Source organism: Scleropages formosus, chromosome 21 (assembly GCF_900964775.1).
Source record: "Scleropages formosus chromosome 21, fSclFor1.1, whole genome shotgun sequence".
NCBI lineage: Eukaryota > Metazoa > Chordata > Actinopteri > Osteoglossiformes > Osteoglossidae > Scleropages > Scleropages formosus.
The window spans coordinates 466,160-487,087 of NC_041826.1; the positions used below are offsets into that span (position 1 = coordinate 466,160).

Here is a 20,928-nt window from a genome sequence, read left to right on the forward strand (position 1 = left end):
CGACCAAAAGATGTCTCACAACTGAGGTCGTTCCTTGGATTTGTTAATTATTATAACCGGTTTTTGGCAAACCTCGCCACTGTTCTCCACCCCTTGAATGCGTTATTGCGAGCAGGACAGATATGGATGTGGACAAAACAGTGTGAACGAGCGTTTCAGGAAGCGAAGAAACTGGTGGTATCAGAAACAGTGTTGACCCATTTTGATCCACGTAAACCCATCAAGCTAGCCTGTGATGCTTCGCCGTACGGTATTGGAGTGGTGTTATCGCATGTCATGGGTGATGGAACTGAACGCCCCATAGCTTTTGCATCACGCTCTCTCAGTGCTGCAGAAAGAAATTATGCACAAATTGATAAAGAGGCTTTGAGTCTAGTATGGGGTGTGAAACGATTCAATCAGTATTTGTATGGAAACGAATTTACTGTGGTTACTGACCACCAACCCTTGGTTTCCATTTTTAATCCACGGAAAGACGTTCCACTGACAGCAGCAGCGCGAATGCAGCGGTGGGCGTTGTTTTTGGGAGGACATAGATACCAGATTGAGTTCAAAAGAACTCACAGTCATGCAAATGCTGATGGACTCTCACGGCTACCATTAGGCGGTGATGATGATGCAAATCCGGCAAAAGGAAGCATTCCCTTGGATGTTTTTACTCTTGCTCAGCTTGAGAGCTCCCCTGTTACAGCTGAAATGCTTCAGAGGGAAACCAGGAGAGATCCAATATTGTCCCAAGTTTACACAGCTACTCAGACTGGCTGGAACGAAGAACAGAAGGTACAGTTTCCGCAGTTCTATCGGCGCCGAGATGAACTGACGCTGGATGGAGGTTGCCTCATGTGGGGATTAAGGATTATTATACCGCCGAAGTTGCAAGCTCGAGTCTTGGAGGAGCTTCATGCTGGTCACCTAGGAGTGGTGAAAATGAAATCACTCGCTAGAAGTTTTGTGTGGTGGCCAGGATCGATCAGCAGATCGAGCAGCTCGCCATGCATTGCCCAGGATGCCAACAGGTTCAAAATATGCCAAAACCTGCACCGTTGCACCCTTGGGAATGGCCTGCTGTGCTGTGGCAAAGGATTCATGTTGATTTTGCAGGACCTTTCATGGGCACTACATTTCTGGTGGTTGTCGATGCATGTTCAAACTGGCCAGAAGTGTTTAACATGTCGTCCACAACCGCTACCCAAACTATAACAGTGCTGAGAGAACTTTTTGCAAGGACTGGTGTCCCAGAACACCTGGTGAGCGACAACGGACCCCAGTTTGTATCTGAGGAGTTCCAGATCTTTCTAAAGAACAATGGGATCAGGCACGTGATCTCTGCCCCATACCATCCCCCTACGAATGGATTAGTGGAGCGATTTGTACAAAGTTTGAAGAATGCGCTGCGTGCCATGTTGGGTGACAAGATTACGTTAACCCATAAGTTGCAAAGGTTTTTGTTTTGCGTATCGTAACGCAACACATGCTACCACGAATCGAACGCCAGCTATGTTGTTCTTGGGAAGACCTTTACGTTCAAGGCTGGACCTGTTGCGACCGAATGTGAAGAGGGTTGTGCGGGACAACCAGTTGAGACAGGTGCAAAGAGACGGACCGGTACGAGAGTTGGAAATTGGTGAGAGTGTGCTCGCTAGGGACTACCGCGGGGATCACAAGTGGATGCCTGCGAAGGTAAAAGAAAGAACAGGACCATTTTCTTACACAGTAGAGATTGGACCAGACACCACCTGGAGACGGCATATTGATCAGTTGAGAAAGGCAGCTATTTCTTTGGAAGGTGTTCCAGGAAATGTGCCATCCACATCTACTGTTGCCCCTTCCGATGGCAGTGACACAGCTACACCACAGGATGCCGCGATGTCTTCACAGGAAGTGCCACAAATGCCTATCCCAGCTTGTGAGGAGAAACGTTACCCTACCCGTACACGGAAACCCCCAGACCGTCTTACTTTATAGGGTTTGGAATCCTACCGAGGCGAAGACGTCATGCAAGGGGACTTGCAGTTGTGTTATTGTTATGGGTTGTCGAGAATGTCAACTGTTGTGTTTACGGGTGCAATAACTACACTCGAACACAAATAAAGATAAGACGCGATGGATAATGTTTTCTTTTTCCTTTTACTGAACCACGTGCAGCAACAACTCTTCTACCCTTTTTCTGTACATATTGCCGGCCAACCAAACTCTAACCCATGGTGCTATTAAGAGTGGCCTATTAACACTTAGCCCGGAGTTTTCACTATAATCAATACACAACACTCCCTTTGTTTCTTGTTTATAACCCTCAACTCACCCCCCACCTCCCAGTACATATAGTACAGCAGGAGAACTGTAGCACACGAATTTCACTGTACTTGTTTACATTTCCATCTGCCTTTCTTCAAAGCGACTTACAATGTTAGTCTACCTGCAATTATTTACCTATTTCTACAGCTAGGTATGAATATATCCCTATATACTTGTTAAGTACACATAATTATAAAGCTTGAAATGTGAAACTTGAAAATGTCACTTACGATGTTCTGCACTTAAAGCAACTGTTCCATCAACCTTATACTGTTTAATTTTTGAGTCCCGATGTTTGTTCGTAACGTCTAACAAGGAGAGCTCAACCTGCTCTAAGACACTGTAACGGTTGCTTGGGTCTCAGTCATGTTTGGCTGTCTATTGTTCATTGTGTTTTTCTGATAGAAGTATTCTTTGATTGAGAGATTATTTAATTTGTGTTTCCATTCAAGTTACTTTTTAGTTTTACAATGGCACACAAGTGAAAACGTGAGTTGTGCTGGTGCTGAAAAGAAAAAGCAAAACACATTTAGAAAGTCAATACTGTAGCATGAAGATACATATAATACCATACTGTGTTTGTATTAGTGTTATTTTAACAAGAGTAATTTGTGGAGTTAGTGGGAAAAATATAACAAAGCCCTGTTATACAGTATAGAATTGATGCACTGCAATTACTACTATGTCCTCATTTACATAATGCAGTGCAAGACACTAAGGGGCTTTGCGATTCATGACAGTTGACATACAAGGTCATCGGAACGTAACTTTGACATAGATTGAAAATCACTTAGTCCTAGTAGGTGCATATGTGTTACTTCATAAAGGCGTGCAGAGAACATTACACTTAGCCATCTGAGTCGTTTTTTCTGAGAAAAGGTCCCCACAGCAATAATATCTGTAAAAATAGTCCTTGTGGGCATGTTCAAGTGCGGTATTTCACAAGGTAGTTTTTTTTCTTTCTTTTTTTAAAAAATTTTATTTAAATTGTCTGCTATTTCAAACAAGCAAAATGTTATTGTAGTGGAGTTATGAATAATGTATTGTGTGAATGTAACCCACTATGAAGTCCCCATTATTTCACTCACATGATGCAACATTAATCACCTTTAATGAATGTTTCTCATATGTGCAGATCTCCCGAATCGACCCTTGATGGGCAGCCCCCAGCCCTCCCACCCAAGCTGTCCAAGAAGAGCTTGTACTCCCAGATGTCTCTGTCCCAGTCACAACAGGACATGGATTACTGTGGTGGTGAGATGTATGATGTCCATGTGGTGCCTGACAAGTCCATGGTAAGTGTGTTCAGAGCCATCACTCCCTGCCTGCTCTGGAGGTGTCAGCCACAGATCCTGAATGATAAAGGCACGACTGCATTTTAGAAAAATGCTTCCATCTGTCATTGTTTCATGTTTTATTGGTCTCATAATTGTGTGGTTCCCTTCAGCTTGGCTTTGCCAATGGAAAGCTAAGTAATTCATTCAGCATCTGTAAAAAGTATTGACACCCTCCCCAAAGTTGCATGAATTACCTTAACTGCACAGTTGATTTCCATTCAATTTAAGCGACTTCAAAAAGCAGATAGTTGCACCACAGCTAGTTTAGGAGTGTCATAGTAAAGGGGGTAAATACTTATGCACACAGTACTTTTGTATTTTTGCAAAAGCAAAAATCATTTACATTTTGACCTTTTTTTTGGATCAGTATCAAAAAAAGTAAAATTAAAATGAAACATGAAAATGTCGAAGTAGGTGAATACATTTTATAGGTCCTGTACATACCAGTCTGAAGCAGTTGGGTACCCTGATGAACACTGTTAGCAGGGCCCTTCTTTGGGACTGGAAACCACAACATTTTGCATAGTGATTGAGTTCAGTAACTCTGCGGTTTGCATTTGCAATGCTCATGCTGATGTCTGACAACCCCCAATCCACAGGTGAATGGAGCAGTCCCGCACGATAACCTCGTCTTGATTAAAATTAGGCCAGATGAAAATGGGCGATTTGGGTTCAACGTGAAGGTACAGAAATAGCCCTTAATAGAAATAGAGCAATGTTCTTCCAATGTGCCTAGTTGTGTATTTTAAAGTGTGAATGTTTCCTCATTCTCAGGGTGGTTCAGATCAGAAGATGCCCGTAATAGTGTCTCGAGTGGCGCCTGGCACACCGGTAGGTTTCTGGTGTTCATCCCTATTTTTATGCATGCAAGTTGTGGCCTTGGCTGCTGTGTCTGTTCATGCTGTCTAGGTAAAGACTTCTGTAAGGTCAGCAGTAAACACCAAATATTTACCTTGTTAGTGTTGCTTTTACTGGTAAATCACAGTAAGCAGGTAGGTGCTTGGACCACTACTAAGGTGAGTGACTGCAGGAAAGACTTTAGAATAAAAAAAAAAGCAGGACTAGGGAATTTACTGCTCTTGCTTACAAGTGGTCCTCCTCTTATGGCATATGTGACTTGGGATGACCCAGGCTTCAGGCGACTGTCCTATCAACCTTATATTATTTTTGAGTCCCGAGGCTTGGCTGTAATACCCAACAATAACCATTCCATCTGGTGTATGATACAGTTGGATAAATGCACTGTCACAGGACATCATATTTCTTATTTTTTAGGTCTCACTGCTTGAGTATCTAGCTTTATGTGTGTGATTCTCTTCAAGCTATTTTTTACATTGACATATTTACATTTTTTCATTTAGCAGATGCTTTTCCCCAAAGTGTCGTGCATCTCAGTAAAATGCAATAAGTGCATTACATAACAGATGAAGACTTAGATGCTGACATGTAGTTCTAAAGAACATTATTTGTCACATTCCATCATATGAACCAGTATACATCACATGAGTAGCTGCAGAAATGTTTATCCATTATTCTACAATTCTAAACACAGAAATGTTAAACAGTTAAAACAGGACCTCCAAGTACAAAGACAGCAGTTCCAATCTTTATACTGCTCTCTCTTTTTGAATAGATTAAAATGAATGCAGTGACACAGGCATTAGACAAGTGTGATCATATATGTCATACTGTTGAAATATCCATCTGGGTAAAAGTGGTTGGGTCCGGGGGCACAGTGGTGCAACAGGTTTGACCAGAGCCTGCTGTGTGGTGGGTTTGGGGTTCAAGTCCTGCTTGGAGTGCCTTGCGGTGGACTGGCGTCCCATCTAGGGTGTGTTCCCTCCCCCTCCAGCCTTTCGCCCGGTGTTGCCGGGTTCGGCTCCGGCTTGCTGCGACCCTGTTCGGGACAAGTGGTTGCGCGTGCGTGCGTGTGTGTGTGTGTGTGTGTGTGTGTGTGTGTGTAAAACTTGTTGGTTTTAGAGCAACAGTTGTGTACAGAATTAACCACTGCCCCACCCACCGCAGGCTGACATGTGTATGCCCCGTTTGAACGAGGGTGACCAGGTTATGCTGATTAATGGACGGGACATCTCAGAGCACACACATGACCAGGTAGTCATGTTCATCAAGGCCAGCTGCGAGAGCCACTCTGGGGAGCTTGTCCTGCTAGTGCGTCCTAATGGTGAGTGACTGCAGGGGAGCACACAATGGGCCCGGTTGTTGACTTTCCTGCACGGTCAGCTGTTTTCTTTCTTCTCTGGCTTTGCTCCATGCAGCCATCTACGATGTGGTGGAAGAAAAGTTGGAGGCAGAACCAGACTTCCAGTACATCCCCGAGATGTCGCTGCTGGACTCAAGTCAGCTGGACGGGGACGCTTGGAGGGACTCTATGCAACAGCTGAAGGAGGGCCTGAGGAGTGGCGCCATACTCACCCAGTTTGATGTGAGTTGATGCTTACTTTTTAGCTACATCTTAGCATTCTTCATGCAAAAGAGCAGACCGCTGTGAATATTAATTTGAATTTATGTCTGCATAGTCTGTCTATGCATGACCAGACCTTGGGTGACAACATATTGGAATGTCCAGTACATCAGAGTACAGTTTTTAAAAAGTATATTTTCAATGACTGAAAAAACTTGGCAGAGTAGAAAACAAATGGGTAAAATAAATAGACACTTTATTTCAGTATTTGCAGGGGTTCACTTGTAAAACTTTCAATAACATTTAAAATATTTTATTATAAATGCATTTGCCAAGGAAGTATTGTAAATGCCGTGCCATCTACCATCATGGCATCAGAATTACTCATAATTGTTTCTTTTGGTTGTTGGTTTATCTGCAAAATGAAACAGTTTTTTTTTTCAAATAGTGATTTATTTTAAGCGTGCAGCTTTTAAAGTAGAATAAAAGATTTTTTTATGTGTAACAAAATGGCTGCCATTTCAAAATGATTGAAAAAAATCACATATAAGATACATTGCAGAGTGCTCAGTCACATGACTGCACCCTCCGCCTGCTAGTCTGGTCCTGTGGGCATGATCTGCATTTCTTGGATTTTTCTTCCTTTCTTTTCAGCTCTTTGCTGATTTAACAGAGAGCTTTGTGGCAAGTTGCAGGTGTTCAGTTCACTGGTCTGAAAGGACGCTGCTGCTGTATGTGACAGGAAGGATAACATGATATTTAAGAGAAATCCTATTATTTCCTGTTATTGTTTGAAGAGCCCCAACAGTTTCCTGTTTGCCTTCCTGCTGTGTTACAAGTGATGAGCTGGTGTGCTTACAGGCCATGCAGAGTGCGCTCACGGGGCTCACTGCTATCTGCCTGCACTCTCTACCATACTGTGTTACTGCGTCTGCCTTGTGTGTGGCCACACTGCTAGTAGGATGAAGTTCAGCTCAAAACATGCTTTGTGTTTCAGCAACTGTACCGCAAGAGACCTGGAATGACTATGGTGTGTGCCAAATTACCTCAGAATATTTCCAAAAACAGATACAGAGACATCTCACCTTGTGAGTACAGCTTTGGAATGACAGCTTCTCATCTATTTCCTTCTAATTTAGTTTGTCATTGCCTGGGCAGCCTCTGGAGCACTGTCGATAATCACACCTGTCTTGTAACGTAACAAATGCACGCGCGCACACACACACACACACACACACACACACACACACACACACACACACACACACACACACACACACACACACACACACACACACACACACAGTCTGAAACTGCTTGTCCCAAGCAGGGTCGCGGCAAACTACAGCCTAACCCAGCAACACAGGGCGTAAGGCTGGAGGGGGAGGGGACACACCCAGGACAGGACGCCAACCCGACACAAGGCACCCCAAGTGGGACTCGAACCTCAGACCCACCAGAAAGCAGGACCCAACCAACCCTGCTCCGCCACCTTTCCCCCTCCACGTAACAAATTACACATGGAAAATAAGCAGAGTTTTATTTTTTTATTGTCTAATAAATGCTTCAGTTTTCCCATGTCACATGATACAGAACATAAAGAACATTATAATATGTCTTCATTTACAAATAGTTAATGAAGACCATATAGTTTTATGCAAAAGTTTGGGCACCCCTCACCAAATTACATATTTACTTGTAAATTGAAAGTAGTGAACTGTTGCAGAAAACAGTGTTCAAAAAACAACATATTTGAAATTGTTAATGCACAGTTACTTATATTTCAGACTGTAAATCATAGGAGCAAAGAAAATAGTAATTGTGGCCTGTGTAAAAGTTTCGACACCCTAGTATATCAGTATTTACTAACACCCCCTTTGGCACATATCACAGCTTGTGAATGCCTTTTATATCCAGCTAAGAGTCTTGTAAGTTCTTGTTGTAAGAACTTTTGCCCACTCTTCCTTGCAGATCTCTTCTAATTATGAGATATTCTTGGGCCATCTTGCATGCGCAACATGCTGAAGATCTGTTTAGGATCATTGTCTTGTAGAAGCCAACCCCTTTTCAGCTTCAGCTTCTTGGCTGTTTAAGACTCGCATCCAGGATTTGCTGATATTTAGTGGAATCCATTCTTCCCTCTACCAGTACAATGTTTCCTGTGCCACTGGCTGCCACACAACTCTAAAGCATAATGGATCCACCCCCATGTTTAACAGTTGGAAAGGTGTTTTTTCCATCAAATGCTGCTCCTTTTTTTCTCCAAACAATCCTTTGTTGATTGTGGTCAAATAGTTCAATTTTTACTTCATCGGGCCACAGCACTTTTTCCAAAAGGCCTCTGACTTGCCTACATGCTGTTATACCTGAGATGTTGACTTCTGTGATGGTCGCAGGTAAGGCTTCCTCCTGATGACAGTCTTCCATGCAGACCATGTTTGCACAAGTAACGCTGCATGTGGAACAGTACACCACCACTCCTGTGTCAGCCAAACCTTCCCACAGGTCTTTTGCAGTCATATGAGGGTTTTCCTTTGCCTTTCTGACCAGCGTTCAAGCAGTCCTCTCAAAGTTTTCTTGGTATTCCAGATCTTGCCTTGATTATCTACAGTTCCCCTTAACTACAGTTTCTTGGTGACATTACAAACAGTGGAAATTGCAAGCTGGAAGTGCTTTGCAATCTTTTTATAGCCTTCCCTTGCTTTGTAGGTATCAGTTACCTTCATTTTCAGATCCTCACTCAATTGCATAGAGGAGTTCATGGTTGTTGAGTGACAGCCCAAAGTTTGGAGTGTCAGGGAATTTATTAAGCTCTGCAGCTGTCAACAGGTGACAACTCCTAATGGCTATTAAGGCCTAATGAGATTATAAGGGTCAGGGACCTTGCAAAAAAGTCTATCACTGCACAAGTGGAGGGGTGTCCAAACTTTTACACAGGCCACAATTACTATTGTCTTTGTTCCTATGATTTCCAGCTTATTAAATAAAAAGTAATTGTGCAATAACATTTGCAAATATGTTGTTTTTTAACACACTGTTTTCTACAGCATTTCTTACTACTTTTCACTTATAAAATTAACTAAATATGTATTTTTTGCCGAGGGGGCCCATACTTTTGCATTAAACTATGTATTCATTGTATGCCTGCAAGTAGTGCATGTGCATGAGCTGCACCTCCTGCATTAATGGTAGGTCACACAGGTTCAAAGATGTGAGTTTTAATGAAAAGTTCTTATGAACATGATCGTTAAAGCGAAAATGGTCTAAAAATTGCATGGTTGTGAAAGTGTCTCGTTGCTGCATATGATAACTGGGTGATGACTATTTCCTTTCAAGTGAAGTAATTTGTGAACACATTCTGTCTCTTGTCATAGATGATGCGACACGGGTTATTCTCAAAGGCCTGGATGACTATATCAATGCAAATTATATCAATGTAAGCATTTGTTTATATTTGTGTCATTGTGAAGAATTTAACACCATGTAATGACTTTACAAAGGAAACCACAAATTACCCTGTCACTTTGGCTCATGATTCACTTTTTCAATTTTTTGTTTCCAGATGGAGATACCTACTTCTGGGCTCATTAACCGCTACATTGCTTGCCAGGGACCACTGCCCAACACGTGTCTGGATTTCTGGCAGATGACTTGGGAGCAGGGCTCCTCCATGGTAGTCATGCTTACTACCCAGGTGGAACGTGGTCGGGTATGTCCCATTTCCTCTGCTCATCCCTGATCGCCATGAAAGTCTGACAGATTGTCACCGCTGGCTTCTACATGGCCTCCTCACTAGTTAATTTTGAAGAATATGCTTTTTATATTGAATTTGTTACAAATACGTTGGGGGGAAAAACAACATACTATAGGTGGTCCTCGAGTTACAACGTATCTGATTTATAACGGCAAGGATTTACAATGGCCGTCCCATGAACCTTATTTTTGAGACCAGATGCTTGGTTGTAACACATAATAATTATTGGTCCATCTGCTGCACAATGACATCAAGTGGCCGGTGATTCAGTCAGTGTGTTGATCAGCAATTTATTTACAAAAACATTTGATTGATAGAATGTTTAGTTTGTGATTCCATTCAAGTTCATTTTCATTTTTCTTTCTTTTTTTTATACAGTAGCTAGAAACCAAAAACATGAGCATTCTGGTGAAAGAGAAAGAAGACAATAGATGTAGAAAAGAAAATAATAGTGCAGCATGAACATATAATACTAAACTGTGTCTGTGTTGTTCTATATTACTATTATTTTACTATGACTGTGTGAAATTAGTGCAAAATATAACAAAGCCCTATTATATCTTTCATTCATGCATTTGATTTACATTTATTCATTTAGCTCACACTTTTCTCCAAAGCAGCATACAGTGTTAAGATACTAAAATTAAAATTGTTTACCCATTTATATACAGCTGGATCTTTTTTACTGGAGCAATTTTAGGGTAAATCCCTTGCTCAAGGGTATAACAACAGTAGGTGAGATTCAAACCAGCAACTTTTGGATCTAAAGGCAGCAGTTTTAACCACTACACTACCAACTGCCCACTTTAAGTTACATTTACATTTATTCATTTAGCACATGCTTTTCTCCAAAGCAACATACATCTCAGAGAAGTACAATGTGTGCATTACATTAGGAAAAAGAGACATAGCTGCAGATGTGTGATTAGTGAGCTTAGTTTGTTTTTTCCACTTTATGCATGAGCACACCTTCCTACCAATTTTTTTTTTTATTTTTTAAAGGTACACAAACACACACACATTTTCAGAACCGCTTGTCCCATACGGGGTCACGGGGAACCGGAACCTACCCGGCAACACAGGGCGTAAGGCTGGAGGGGGAGGGGACACACCCAGGACGGGACGCCAGTCCGTCGCAAGGCACCCCAAGCAGGACTTGAACCCCAGACCCACTGGAGAGCAGGACTGTGGTCCAACCCACTGCACCACCACACCCCCGGTACACAAACATTTACATACAATACAGGAGTAGCGGTTGTGTAAAGGCTTACCTGGGCATGATCATAAAGTTGCGGTGCATGAACATTTACACCATACGTGAGCTTGAGAGGTTAGCTATGTGTCTTTATGGTTCCTATGATACAGTATAAGGGGATTTTCAGCATCACAGTTGACTTATGATGCGGTCATTGAAATGGAACCCTGTCGTAAGTCGAGGACTACCTGCAGGCATAGGAAAAAATTGTCCATTGCATTAGCTGGTATTCTTTCACTATATAACTACATGTTCATTTAAGAGATTGTGTTTGGGGGCTTTGGAGCACCTGTTGAGAATGTGTTCTGCACCTAGGTGAAGTGTCATCAGTACTGGCCAAACCCATCTAGCAGTGCCACCTATGGCACCTTTCGGGTGGCATGTCTCACTGAAGAAGGGAACTCTGCCTTCTTTGTCCGTGAAATGACTCTAACCAACCTCGAGGTGGGTTCAGCATACCTGCTCGGTCCTCCTTTGTATTTTACAAAACACTGGATTGGCATGTCTTGTGGTGCCCTGACTCAGCTCTGCTATGGGGTATCAACGCAGAGCAACAAGAGCCGGCAGCTGACCCAGATCCAGTATGTGGCGTGGCCTGACCATGGCGTACCTGATGACTCCACTGACTTCCTGGATTTTGTGAGCCTGTTGCGGAGCAAGAGGACCAGCAAGGATGAGCCTGTGGTGGTCCACTGTAGGTAAGGACTGACTCCAGACTAGGCTTAAGAGGAGGCACACACACACACACACACACACACACACACACACACACACACACACACACACACACACACACACTTTCAGAACCGCTTGTCCCATACGGGGTCGCGGGGAACCAGAGCCTACCCAGTAACACAGGGCGTAAGGCCAGAGGGGGAGGGAACACACCCAGGACGGGACGCCAGTCCGTCGCAAGGCACCCCAAGCGGGACTTGAACCCCAGACCTACCGGAGAGCAGGCTCATGGTCCAACCCACTGTGCCACCGCACCCCCCGAGGCACACACATTGAACTTCATTTACTTTACAGCACCTCCTGCTCCATGTGTGGTTCTTCACCTTAGTAGTTTCTCAGCAGCCACTTTTTAGCATAATTTGTTTTCTGCCTCAAAGATTATACACTCACTGAGCACTTTATTAGGAACACTGTACAAGTACTGGCTTAGGGCCTCTCTTTGCCCTCAAAATAGCCTCAATTCTTTGTGGGATGGATTCCACAAGATGTTGGAAACATTCCTTTGATATTCTGGTCCATGGTGACATGATTGCATCACACAATTTTTGCACATTTGTCAGCTGCAAATTCATGCTGTGAATCTTCCATTCTACCACATCCCAAAGGAGCTCTATTGGTGACTGGGAGGGCCTTGAAAAATACTGAACTCATTGTCATGTTCATGAAACCAGTTTGAGACTACTTTTGCTTTGTGACATGGTGCATTATCATGCTGGAAGTAGCCATTAGAAGTTGGGTAACTTGTGGCCATAAAGGGATGCACATGGCCAGTGCAACAATACTCAAGTGCTCATTGAAGTGATGATTGATTAGTATTATCAGGCTCAAAGTGCGCCAAGAAAACATTCCCCACACCATTATACCATCACCAGCCTGGACTGTTGACGCAAGGCAAGTTGGGTCCAGAGATTCATGTTGTTGACGCCAAATGCTGACCCTACCATATGTTTGCCTTGGTAGAAATCAAGATTCATCAGACCAGGCTATGCTTTTCTAGTCTTCAACTGTCCAGTTTTCGTGAGCCTGTGGCTACTGCTGCCTCAGCTTTCTGTTCTTGGCTGACAGGAGTGGATCCCGATATGATCTTCTGCTGAGATGCTTTTCTGCTCACCACAGTTGTAAAGAGTGGTTACCTGAGTTATCGTAGTCTTTCTGTCAGCTTTGCCCAGTCTGGCCATTCTCCTCTGACATCTTTCATCAACAAGGTGTTTCCGCCCACAGAACTGCTGCTCACTGGATGTTTTTTTGTTTTCTGCACCATAGAATTACTCATTTTGGTATTTGATGGGAACATTAATCGAAACTCCTGACCTGTATCTGCACGATTTTATGCATTGCACTGTTGCCACATGTTTGGCTGATTAGAAAACTGCATGAATAAGCAGGTGTACAGGTGTTCCTAATAAAGTGCTCAGTGAGCATACATGTTTCATTTATTATGTTTATATTTGCATTACCTGATGGAGCCTTCCTAGTGTTGGCTGATATCGCAAACAGCTGATTTATACTTTCTAATATATTACAATAAGTCCTATATCCTATAATTGAGGAATGCATTTGGTTTGTATTTACACTGACTCCTTGTGTCCCAGACATTGAAGTTATGTATTTTCGAAGATACTGACATTTTTTAGAATATTTATTTATATTGAATTTTCTTGAGTTACATACTTTCTAAACTTTGTTTGCTACAGAACAAAACCTGTGCTTCTGTCTCCAGCTGTTAGTTGGCAGTAAAGCACACTTATAATAACATGTGTGATGTTACACTCTTTGTCTGATAAAGGGCTAAAGCTATAGTCATGCTACAAGAAGCATTTTATGATTAAAACTGTTAATATAGTTTAAAAAATGTGTTTAATTGTATTGTAGTAGTTACAGCCTTGCACCAAAAGGACCCAGGTTTGAGTCTCACTTTCACTGTAGTACTTATGAGGAAGATATTATTATTTTATTATTTTTATTTTTTATAGAGTGCTCTTCTCACGCAGACACAGAGCGCTTTAACACAGGCACACAGCAAGAAAAACAGATACAAACAAAGAAGACAGTCAACTAATGGCTACCATAATGAAGAACTTATTATAGAGCTATAAGTATACCTACTGGCCACCAGGGAGAGGAACAAAACTTCAAACTGAAGGTTGAGGGAGAAAAAACCTCTGGGGGTCCACGGGCCAGTGGTTGCCCACCCCTCCTGGGCATTCTAGAAAGTAACAATTGTAAGCCAGTGTAACAAGTAATAATGATAATGTTGCTAAACGGTATCTTGGATCCCCAGCTCAGCATGGAACATCTTGTTCGTCATGGCAGTTGGACATCATCCTCTGTCAGCGGTTGATCAAGTCTTGTAAATAGCTGGGAGCAGTTCTATTGATGCATTTGTAGGCAATAACCAGGGTCTTGAATTTGATCCAGGCAGCTATAGGAAGCCAGTGCAGAGAAATGAGTAGAGGAGATACATGGGAACAACTCATGCAGTAGTTGTAGTTGACTTGCCAAAGCATTCCCATGTATCTTCCCTATTCATTTCATCACTTCATTCCATAAACATGTGCAACATTCATTCATTTAGCTGACACTTTTCTCCAAAGTGACTTACAGTGTTAAGGTTACAATTATTCACCCATTTATGCAGCTGGGTAATTTTACAGGAGCAATTCAGGGTAAGTACCTTGCTTAAGGGTATTACAGGAAGAGGTAAGGATTGAACCTACAACTTTTGGGGTCAAAGACAGTAGCTCTAACCCCTACACTACCAGCTGACTCCATTTTAAACAGCGTGGAAGTGCATTGTATGAAAACTGGACAATACTCTATCTACTATTACTGCCAGCAGCTGGAAGTGGAACTGCAGGTCACCACTGTGCCACAACCAGTAGAAATTTTACAAGACAGACCAGTAAAGACACCACAATCGGATGCATTTAATTGTTTAGCTGAAACCTTTCACAAAGCAACATTTTTATCCATTAATGCAGCTGGCTAATTTTTACTGGAGAAGCAGGGTGAATACCTTACTTAAGGGTACTCCAGCGGGTGTGCACACCCATCTCATTTCAAGAGTTATTTAGTAATGAGTGTTTATGTGAGTGCAGGATTGAGGCGTAATGTTCTTTTACATGAAAACCTTCCAGCACGCAAGTGTGAAGGAGGCGGAATAATGTTGCGTAACAGGCACTTCCAGCCTGCTCTAAATGTGAGATCATCCTCAATAGTGCTGAATGATTTCCTCCCTGGTTGGTGGCTGATAGTGGTGGAAAGCGCTTGCGAAGTGCTGGTACAACAAGGCAGCATGGTGGGACAGTGAGTAGCACTGCTGTCTTACAGTGCCTGAGTGGTGCAAGAGGACATGGGTTCAATCCCTGCTCAGTGTGTGTGGAGTTTGCATGTTGTGTCTGTGTGGATTTCCTCTGGGTGCTCTGGTTTCCTCCCACAGTCCAAAGGCATGCTGTTCAGGTTCACCCATAGAGTGTGTTTCACTAATGTATGGATGAGTGACCCATTGTAAGTAGTGTATCTAGCAGTGTAAGTCACCTTTATGAATAAGGTGTGTGTGGGCTGATAACACTACATAGAGTTCATTGGAAGTCACTTTGGAGAAAAGTGTCTGCTACATAAATAAGTGTAAATGTGCTGTTTGAAGACAGAGCCTGTCTCTTCATCCTGCAGCCAGATCTTAAGGTTGCATGTTGCCTTCTGTTTCCCCAAATGCTCATGTGAACCCCCCACCCACAGCCACCTCTGTGCTGTTGGCCAACCCTTGGTCCTGTGCCCTTGTTCACTGCCAGCCCACTACCGCATCCTGGCATCATCAGCAGCTCTCTCTTTCTCCTCTTGTGTCTCTCAGCGCAGGGATTGGCCGGACCGGAGTACTTATCACCATGGAAACAGCGATGTGCTTGATTGAATGCAGTCAGCCTGTTTATCCACTAGACATCGTGAGAACAATGAGGGATCAGAGGGCAATGATGATTCAGACCCCTGTAAGTACAGCTTGTTGTATCTAAGCCTAAATGGTCTTCTAGCATTTTCCAGGAAAGGCATGAAAAGTTATTGTTTCTCTAGGTGTATTTTCAGAGTACATCAAGAAAAGTCTGCAAAGTATCTAAGCACATGGCAAGAGGCCAACTCTCTGCTTAGTTATGCAGCTATTTTGCCATTTGAAGTGGTGAAATACTCATGATTATTTTAACGCTTGTTCTTGGGATACGGCACTGAGTTATCATTTTCTGCATGCTGTAAAATGGAGTTGCACCCTTAAGCATCATGCTACCTGCTATCTTCATTATGTGTTTTGTATACTCGTACAATGAAAAACCTCTACAGTGGCTTATGGTTCAGTACAACGGCTTTTCTCCCCATTACTCAGTCAGTACTTCCACAACAGTTTGAAAAAGAGTTGATTAAAAAATTCCAGCTCCCTATCCCCTCATATAATATGGTAGCTAATGGCAGGTTTTTAAAATGATTTTAAAACGGTTTTTAAAACAGATATACACAGACACTCACCGAGCACTTTATTGCGGAAAACCTGTACACCTGCTTATTCATGCAATTATTGAATCAGCCAGTCATGTGACACCACCACAATGCATAAAATCATGCAGATACAAGTCAGGAGCTTCAGTTAATGTTTAAATCAAACACCAGAATGGTGTGTAGGAATGTGATCTCAGTGATTTTCACCAGGGTATGACTGTTTGTGCCAGATGAGCTGGTTTGAATAATTCTGATCTCCTGGAATTTTCACACACAACAGTTTCTAGAGTTTACTGAGAATGGTGCAGAAAACAAAAAACATCCAGTGAGTGGCAGTTATGTGGATGGAAACACCTTGTTGATGACAGAGGTCAGAGGAGAATGGTCAGAGCTGACAGAAGGGCTACGGTAACTCAGGTAACCACCTTTTACAACTGTGGTGAGCAGAAAAGCATCCCAGAATGCACAACACATCGAACGCTGAGGTAGATTAATTACAAAAGCAAAAGATCATGTTGGGTTCCACTCCTGTCAGCCAAGCACAGAAAGTTGAGGCTACAGTAGCCACAGGCTCACCGAAACTGGACAGTTGAAAACTGTAAAAATGTAGCCTGGTCTGATGAATCTCGATTTCTGCTGAGGCACACAGATGGTAGGGTCAGAATTTGGCATCAACAACATGAATCCATGGGCCTAACATGCCTTGGGTCAACAATCCAGGCTGGTAGTGATGGTGTAATGGTCTGGGGAGTGTTTTCTTGGCACACTTTGGGCCCGATAATACCAATCAATCATCGTTTCAATAAGTTTCTGTACCTAGTATTAGTATAGTCTTTCTAATGAAGTACTCGGTGAGTATGTGTGTGTGTGTGTGTGTGTGTGTATTTAAAATGAGTAAAATGCATTTACAGTGCTGTGGAGAAAATATATTTTTTGCATTTATGATTTACACACACACACACACACACACACACACATTTTCAGAACCGCTCATCCCATACGGGGTCATGGGGAACCAGAGCCTACCCGGCAACAGAGGGCGTAAGGACGGAGGGGGAGGGGACACACCCAGGACGGGACGCCAGTCCGTCACAAGGCACCCCAAGCGGGACTCGAACCCCAGACCCACTGAAGAGCAGGACTCCATCCAACCCACTGCGCCACCACGCCCCCTTATGATTTACTCTTATTGAAATTTTTTAACACAATGTTTTTAGCTATTCAACCAAAACCTAATATTTGATAAAGGTCACTGTAACACAGACAATGCCAGAGACCGCAATTACGTTGCTCTTGTGTCAGTTTTATTCGAGTGAGATCGACACTACTCTCGATTGGGGGGGAGGAAAAGGGGGAGTGGGTATGGAGGGGATTCTCCGGGGTCGTTCGGGAATGGGGCTGGGGGTCATTCTCTTGTTCTTCGTGTTCATATCCGTGCTCGTGCTCGTGCTCTCCATCTCTGTTCCTTCCCCTTACTGTCAGACACTTGGGAAGAAATAGGATCCTTAATTAGTCCCAGCTGCAGCACCCCTGAGCCTCTCCCCGCTCCCCTCCCCATCCACCTTGGTGTGCCACAGTCACCTAACTGGAGTTTTGTTTATTTACTTATTTTGTTTATTTAATGTACAATGCACTAAGTGCACTATATGAAAAAGTAATTTCTCCTTTACACTCAACTTTTTGCAGCACGTTTAGCTGCAGTGACTGCAACCGGACGCTTCCTATAATTCGTATTAGCCCTTAACATTACTGTGAAGGAATTTTCGCCCACTTTTCCACGCCGAATTGTGTTCAAATTTAGAAACGCTGATAGGTTTTTAAGCATCAACTGTTCATTTCAGGTCCTGCTGAAGTTTCTGCACTATACGGACCTGAGTAACCGTGTACAGTGCTCCATTTCAGCTGCAAAGACTGAGCCTTTTAGTCACAATGTGCTTTTAATTAAACTTCTTCAAAATAATAACCAGACAGTTGAAAACACAAACCAACCAGAAATAGTTTAAAACATTAGTTTTCTTAAAAGTGCAGTAAAATATTTATTAAAGATATTAAAAAGACACAGCTCTTCTCCTTTGTTACTGCAGTATTTCCCTCACTGGAGTAAAAGCTCTATAGCTCTGTTTTCAGCTGGCTGTCAAACCGTGTTTACAGTATCACAAAAATCCAGACACTGGATACGTGGTCATTGATAATGAATAAGGAAAAAACATTAGAAGATAAGCTATAAATAAGTCATTAATGTCTACCAGGAACTCATACTGTTCCACGATGCCCTGTGTGTTTCTCTTGGCCCTTTCCAGAGCCAATACAGGTTTGTCTGTGAGGCCATTCTGAAGGTGTATGAGGAGGGGCTGCTCAAGTCTACACACCAGGAGTGAAGCAGGAAAGGGGTTAGGCTTGATGTTGACAGAGCTCCCCTGGAAGGTGGGCTGGCCTTCAAACTTTGAGCCCCAGGCACCCTGATGGCATGTTCTCCACCACAACCGGCTCAGAACTTCTCAAGGAGACCACAACAAATGGAGGGAGCCTTTGCACTGGATCTTCAGAGAAAACTTTGCACTGTTGCACTTTATTTTGAAATAAAAAACAAAAATCATAGTATGGTCAGTAGTACAGGAGACAAGTGTCAGGGTAAACAAAAACACAGTAAGGAAGGAGATTGCTTTGTAGTGCAATAAGTTAAGGGGCAGACTCATGGGACTACAATTACTAATTATGACTAGTTGTCCCTCTTTTGCCAACCCTAAGTCCACCAGATCTATTTTTTAAGTCAGAATCTATAAAATAAGCAGTTTTCTGTCGGAAGGTATTTAGGTTTTCATGACATGTGAAGCCCAGATTACCAACCAACTGGGGGCTATGGCCACTGAGCTGAAGGTGACGCTACTTGCTAGTAGCGAATCTACTGATTTATTTTGTTAAAATACAGTAGTGGAAATGGGGGTAAGCACTTTACCTTGTTCCAGTTATTACCCATCATGTGTTTTAAGATGGTTTTTAAAGCAAAGTACTGGTAAATCTAGATGCCTAATTTATGAATTTGTAGATTTTTTTTCTATATTTAAGTTTTTTCCTCTTTTAGAAGAATTGTACTTTTTTTAATAGCATACAATAGAAAGTTGAATGAAACTTGTATTTCTTTCACAAAAAGTTTTATGTGTTGATTACTGGGTTTAAGTTCAGATTATAGAATAGTTTTATACATTATTAGGATGTCCCTTTCAACCATACTACACCAGAAGTACACTGAAGTTTTAATACAGTAACATTATGTTATTGATTTTTGGAGTGGGCTCTGACAAAGGAGGAGTGAATTATTTATTTCCCATCCTGCTGAATATTTGGCCAACATACTGAGCTTTAGATTTCTGTGCTGTGAGCACAGAGCATGGTTCCGCTGTAACTGTATCCCTGTCCCCTAAGCACCAGGTTCCTACCCATTAGCCGTTGCTCAACCAAGATGCAGTATTTTAAGGACGTGCTCCCATATTAGTTGCATACCATACCCTCTGTGAAAACAGTTCTTCAAACAGCTAAGAGGTGACTCTATATCAGAGGACTGGCTTCTACAGGACCAACAGTATTCTTCATCTTGGATGTTCAGCAACCTGCTGTGTTTAATTAGCTGAGTGTTGGGAGAGCAAAGGCTATATATTTGCTATGGGATTTTGTATTTAAGGAAAAAAAGACCTTTTGTAATCAACACATTTCTTCATGGGAATGGACAGCACTTTGCAGCTAGCTGTGTGGCCTTCACTGCCTCTCATGTTGTCATGGGGAGAAATACAAGGACATTTTACTTAACGCTACTATTTGTTAAAAAAAGGGCAACTAGAGGGAAGAATTTGAATGACACAGTGCCACTTATTTTTCTGTAAATTAAGTAATGTAAATACAATGTTGTATAGTAAGAAGAAATCTTTAAAATAAAAATGAAAAGTGCTGTGTCAGTTTAAATGTTATTTTTATATATAAAAAAAAAAAAATTTCTTTTCCCCTTGATGCAATGAGGAAGCAATTTAAAAGATTTGAAAACATATTTACTGTCATGAAGTGCCCTCTGTGGTTCCATTTCTAAACATACACCCTGCACACCTTAATATATATCCCTCGAACCTGGGGCTGAATTGACTTTCTACATAGCCAGCAGTCCTTTTATGAACATTTTTCCTGAGTGGTGGTTTCAAGATTTGGCACCTCTCAACCAATGATCTGTCAGAATGCCTTCAAAGGCAATAATTGGGGGGGGGGGTTAAAAGCGTCAATGTAGAATTGCATTTTTTTATGGCGCTCCTGTAGGTCTTGGGAAAACCTACTTATAATGGAACCTTCTAGGTGTGTGTTGATTTGTTTTGCCAAACTGCTGCCATGTCTTGATCTGGGTAGAATGTTCTTCCACCAGGAGCTGACTATAAATCTAAATGCTACTACTTTTCCCAGTCCCATCACTGTTTTGTGATCTTTGGAAGAACAACTGCATTTCAACAGCTAAAACTGAAAAAAACTTTAATATGTCCATTGTTACACTGTGGAGTGTATCTCCATAAATATGTGATTTATTTGTGCTATTTTAATTTTTTGCAGTACTGACCAGTTCCTCTCTTTGGTGCTTCCAAATAACAAAGGGAAATAGCATTTTTAATAGAAA

The 20,928-nt window shown here is 42.3% G+C and overlaps 1 protein-coding gene across 6 annotated transcripts in view; it reads left to right on the top strand.

Annotated features, from left to right (window-relative positions):
- The window catches only part of LOC108941962 (tyrosine-protein phosphatase non-receptor type 4-like), a 94,030-nt gene extending 73,822 nt beyond the window's left edge, over nt 1–20,208 (top strand). For all 6 annotated transcript variants that reach the window (XM_029247429.1, XM_029247428.1, XM_018764921.2 and 3 more), the window contains 12 exons: nt 3,431–3,590; nt 4,232–4,315; nt 4,407–4,463; nt 5,658–5,814; nt 5,909–6,075; nt 7,052–7,142; nt 9,429–9,490; nt 9,617–9,763; nt 11,379–11,507; nt 11,613–11,761; nt 15,649–15,784; nt 18,581–20,208. In XM_029247429.1, coding sequence (XP_029103262.1) covers nt 3,431–3,590; nt 4,232–4,315; nt 4,407–4,463; nt 5,658–5,814; nt 5,909–6,075; nt 7,052–7,142; nt 9,429–9,490; nt 9,617–9,763; nt 11,379–11,507; nt 11,613–11,761; nt 15,649–15,784; nt 18,581–18,658 — 1,417 coding nt within the window. In that variant the 3' untranslated portion in view covers nt 18,659–20,208. The remainder of the gene's footprint in view (nt 1–3,430; nt 3,591–4,231; nt 4,316–4,406; nt 4,464–5,657; nt 5,815–5,908; nt 6,076–7,051; nt 7,143–9,428; nt 9,491–9,616; nt 9,764–11,378; nt 11,508–11,612; nt 11,762–15,648; nt 15,785–18,580) is intronic.
- Nucleotides 20,209–20,928: the final 720 nt, after the last annotated feature.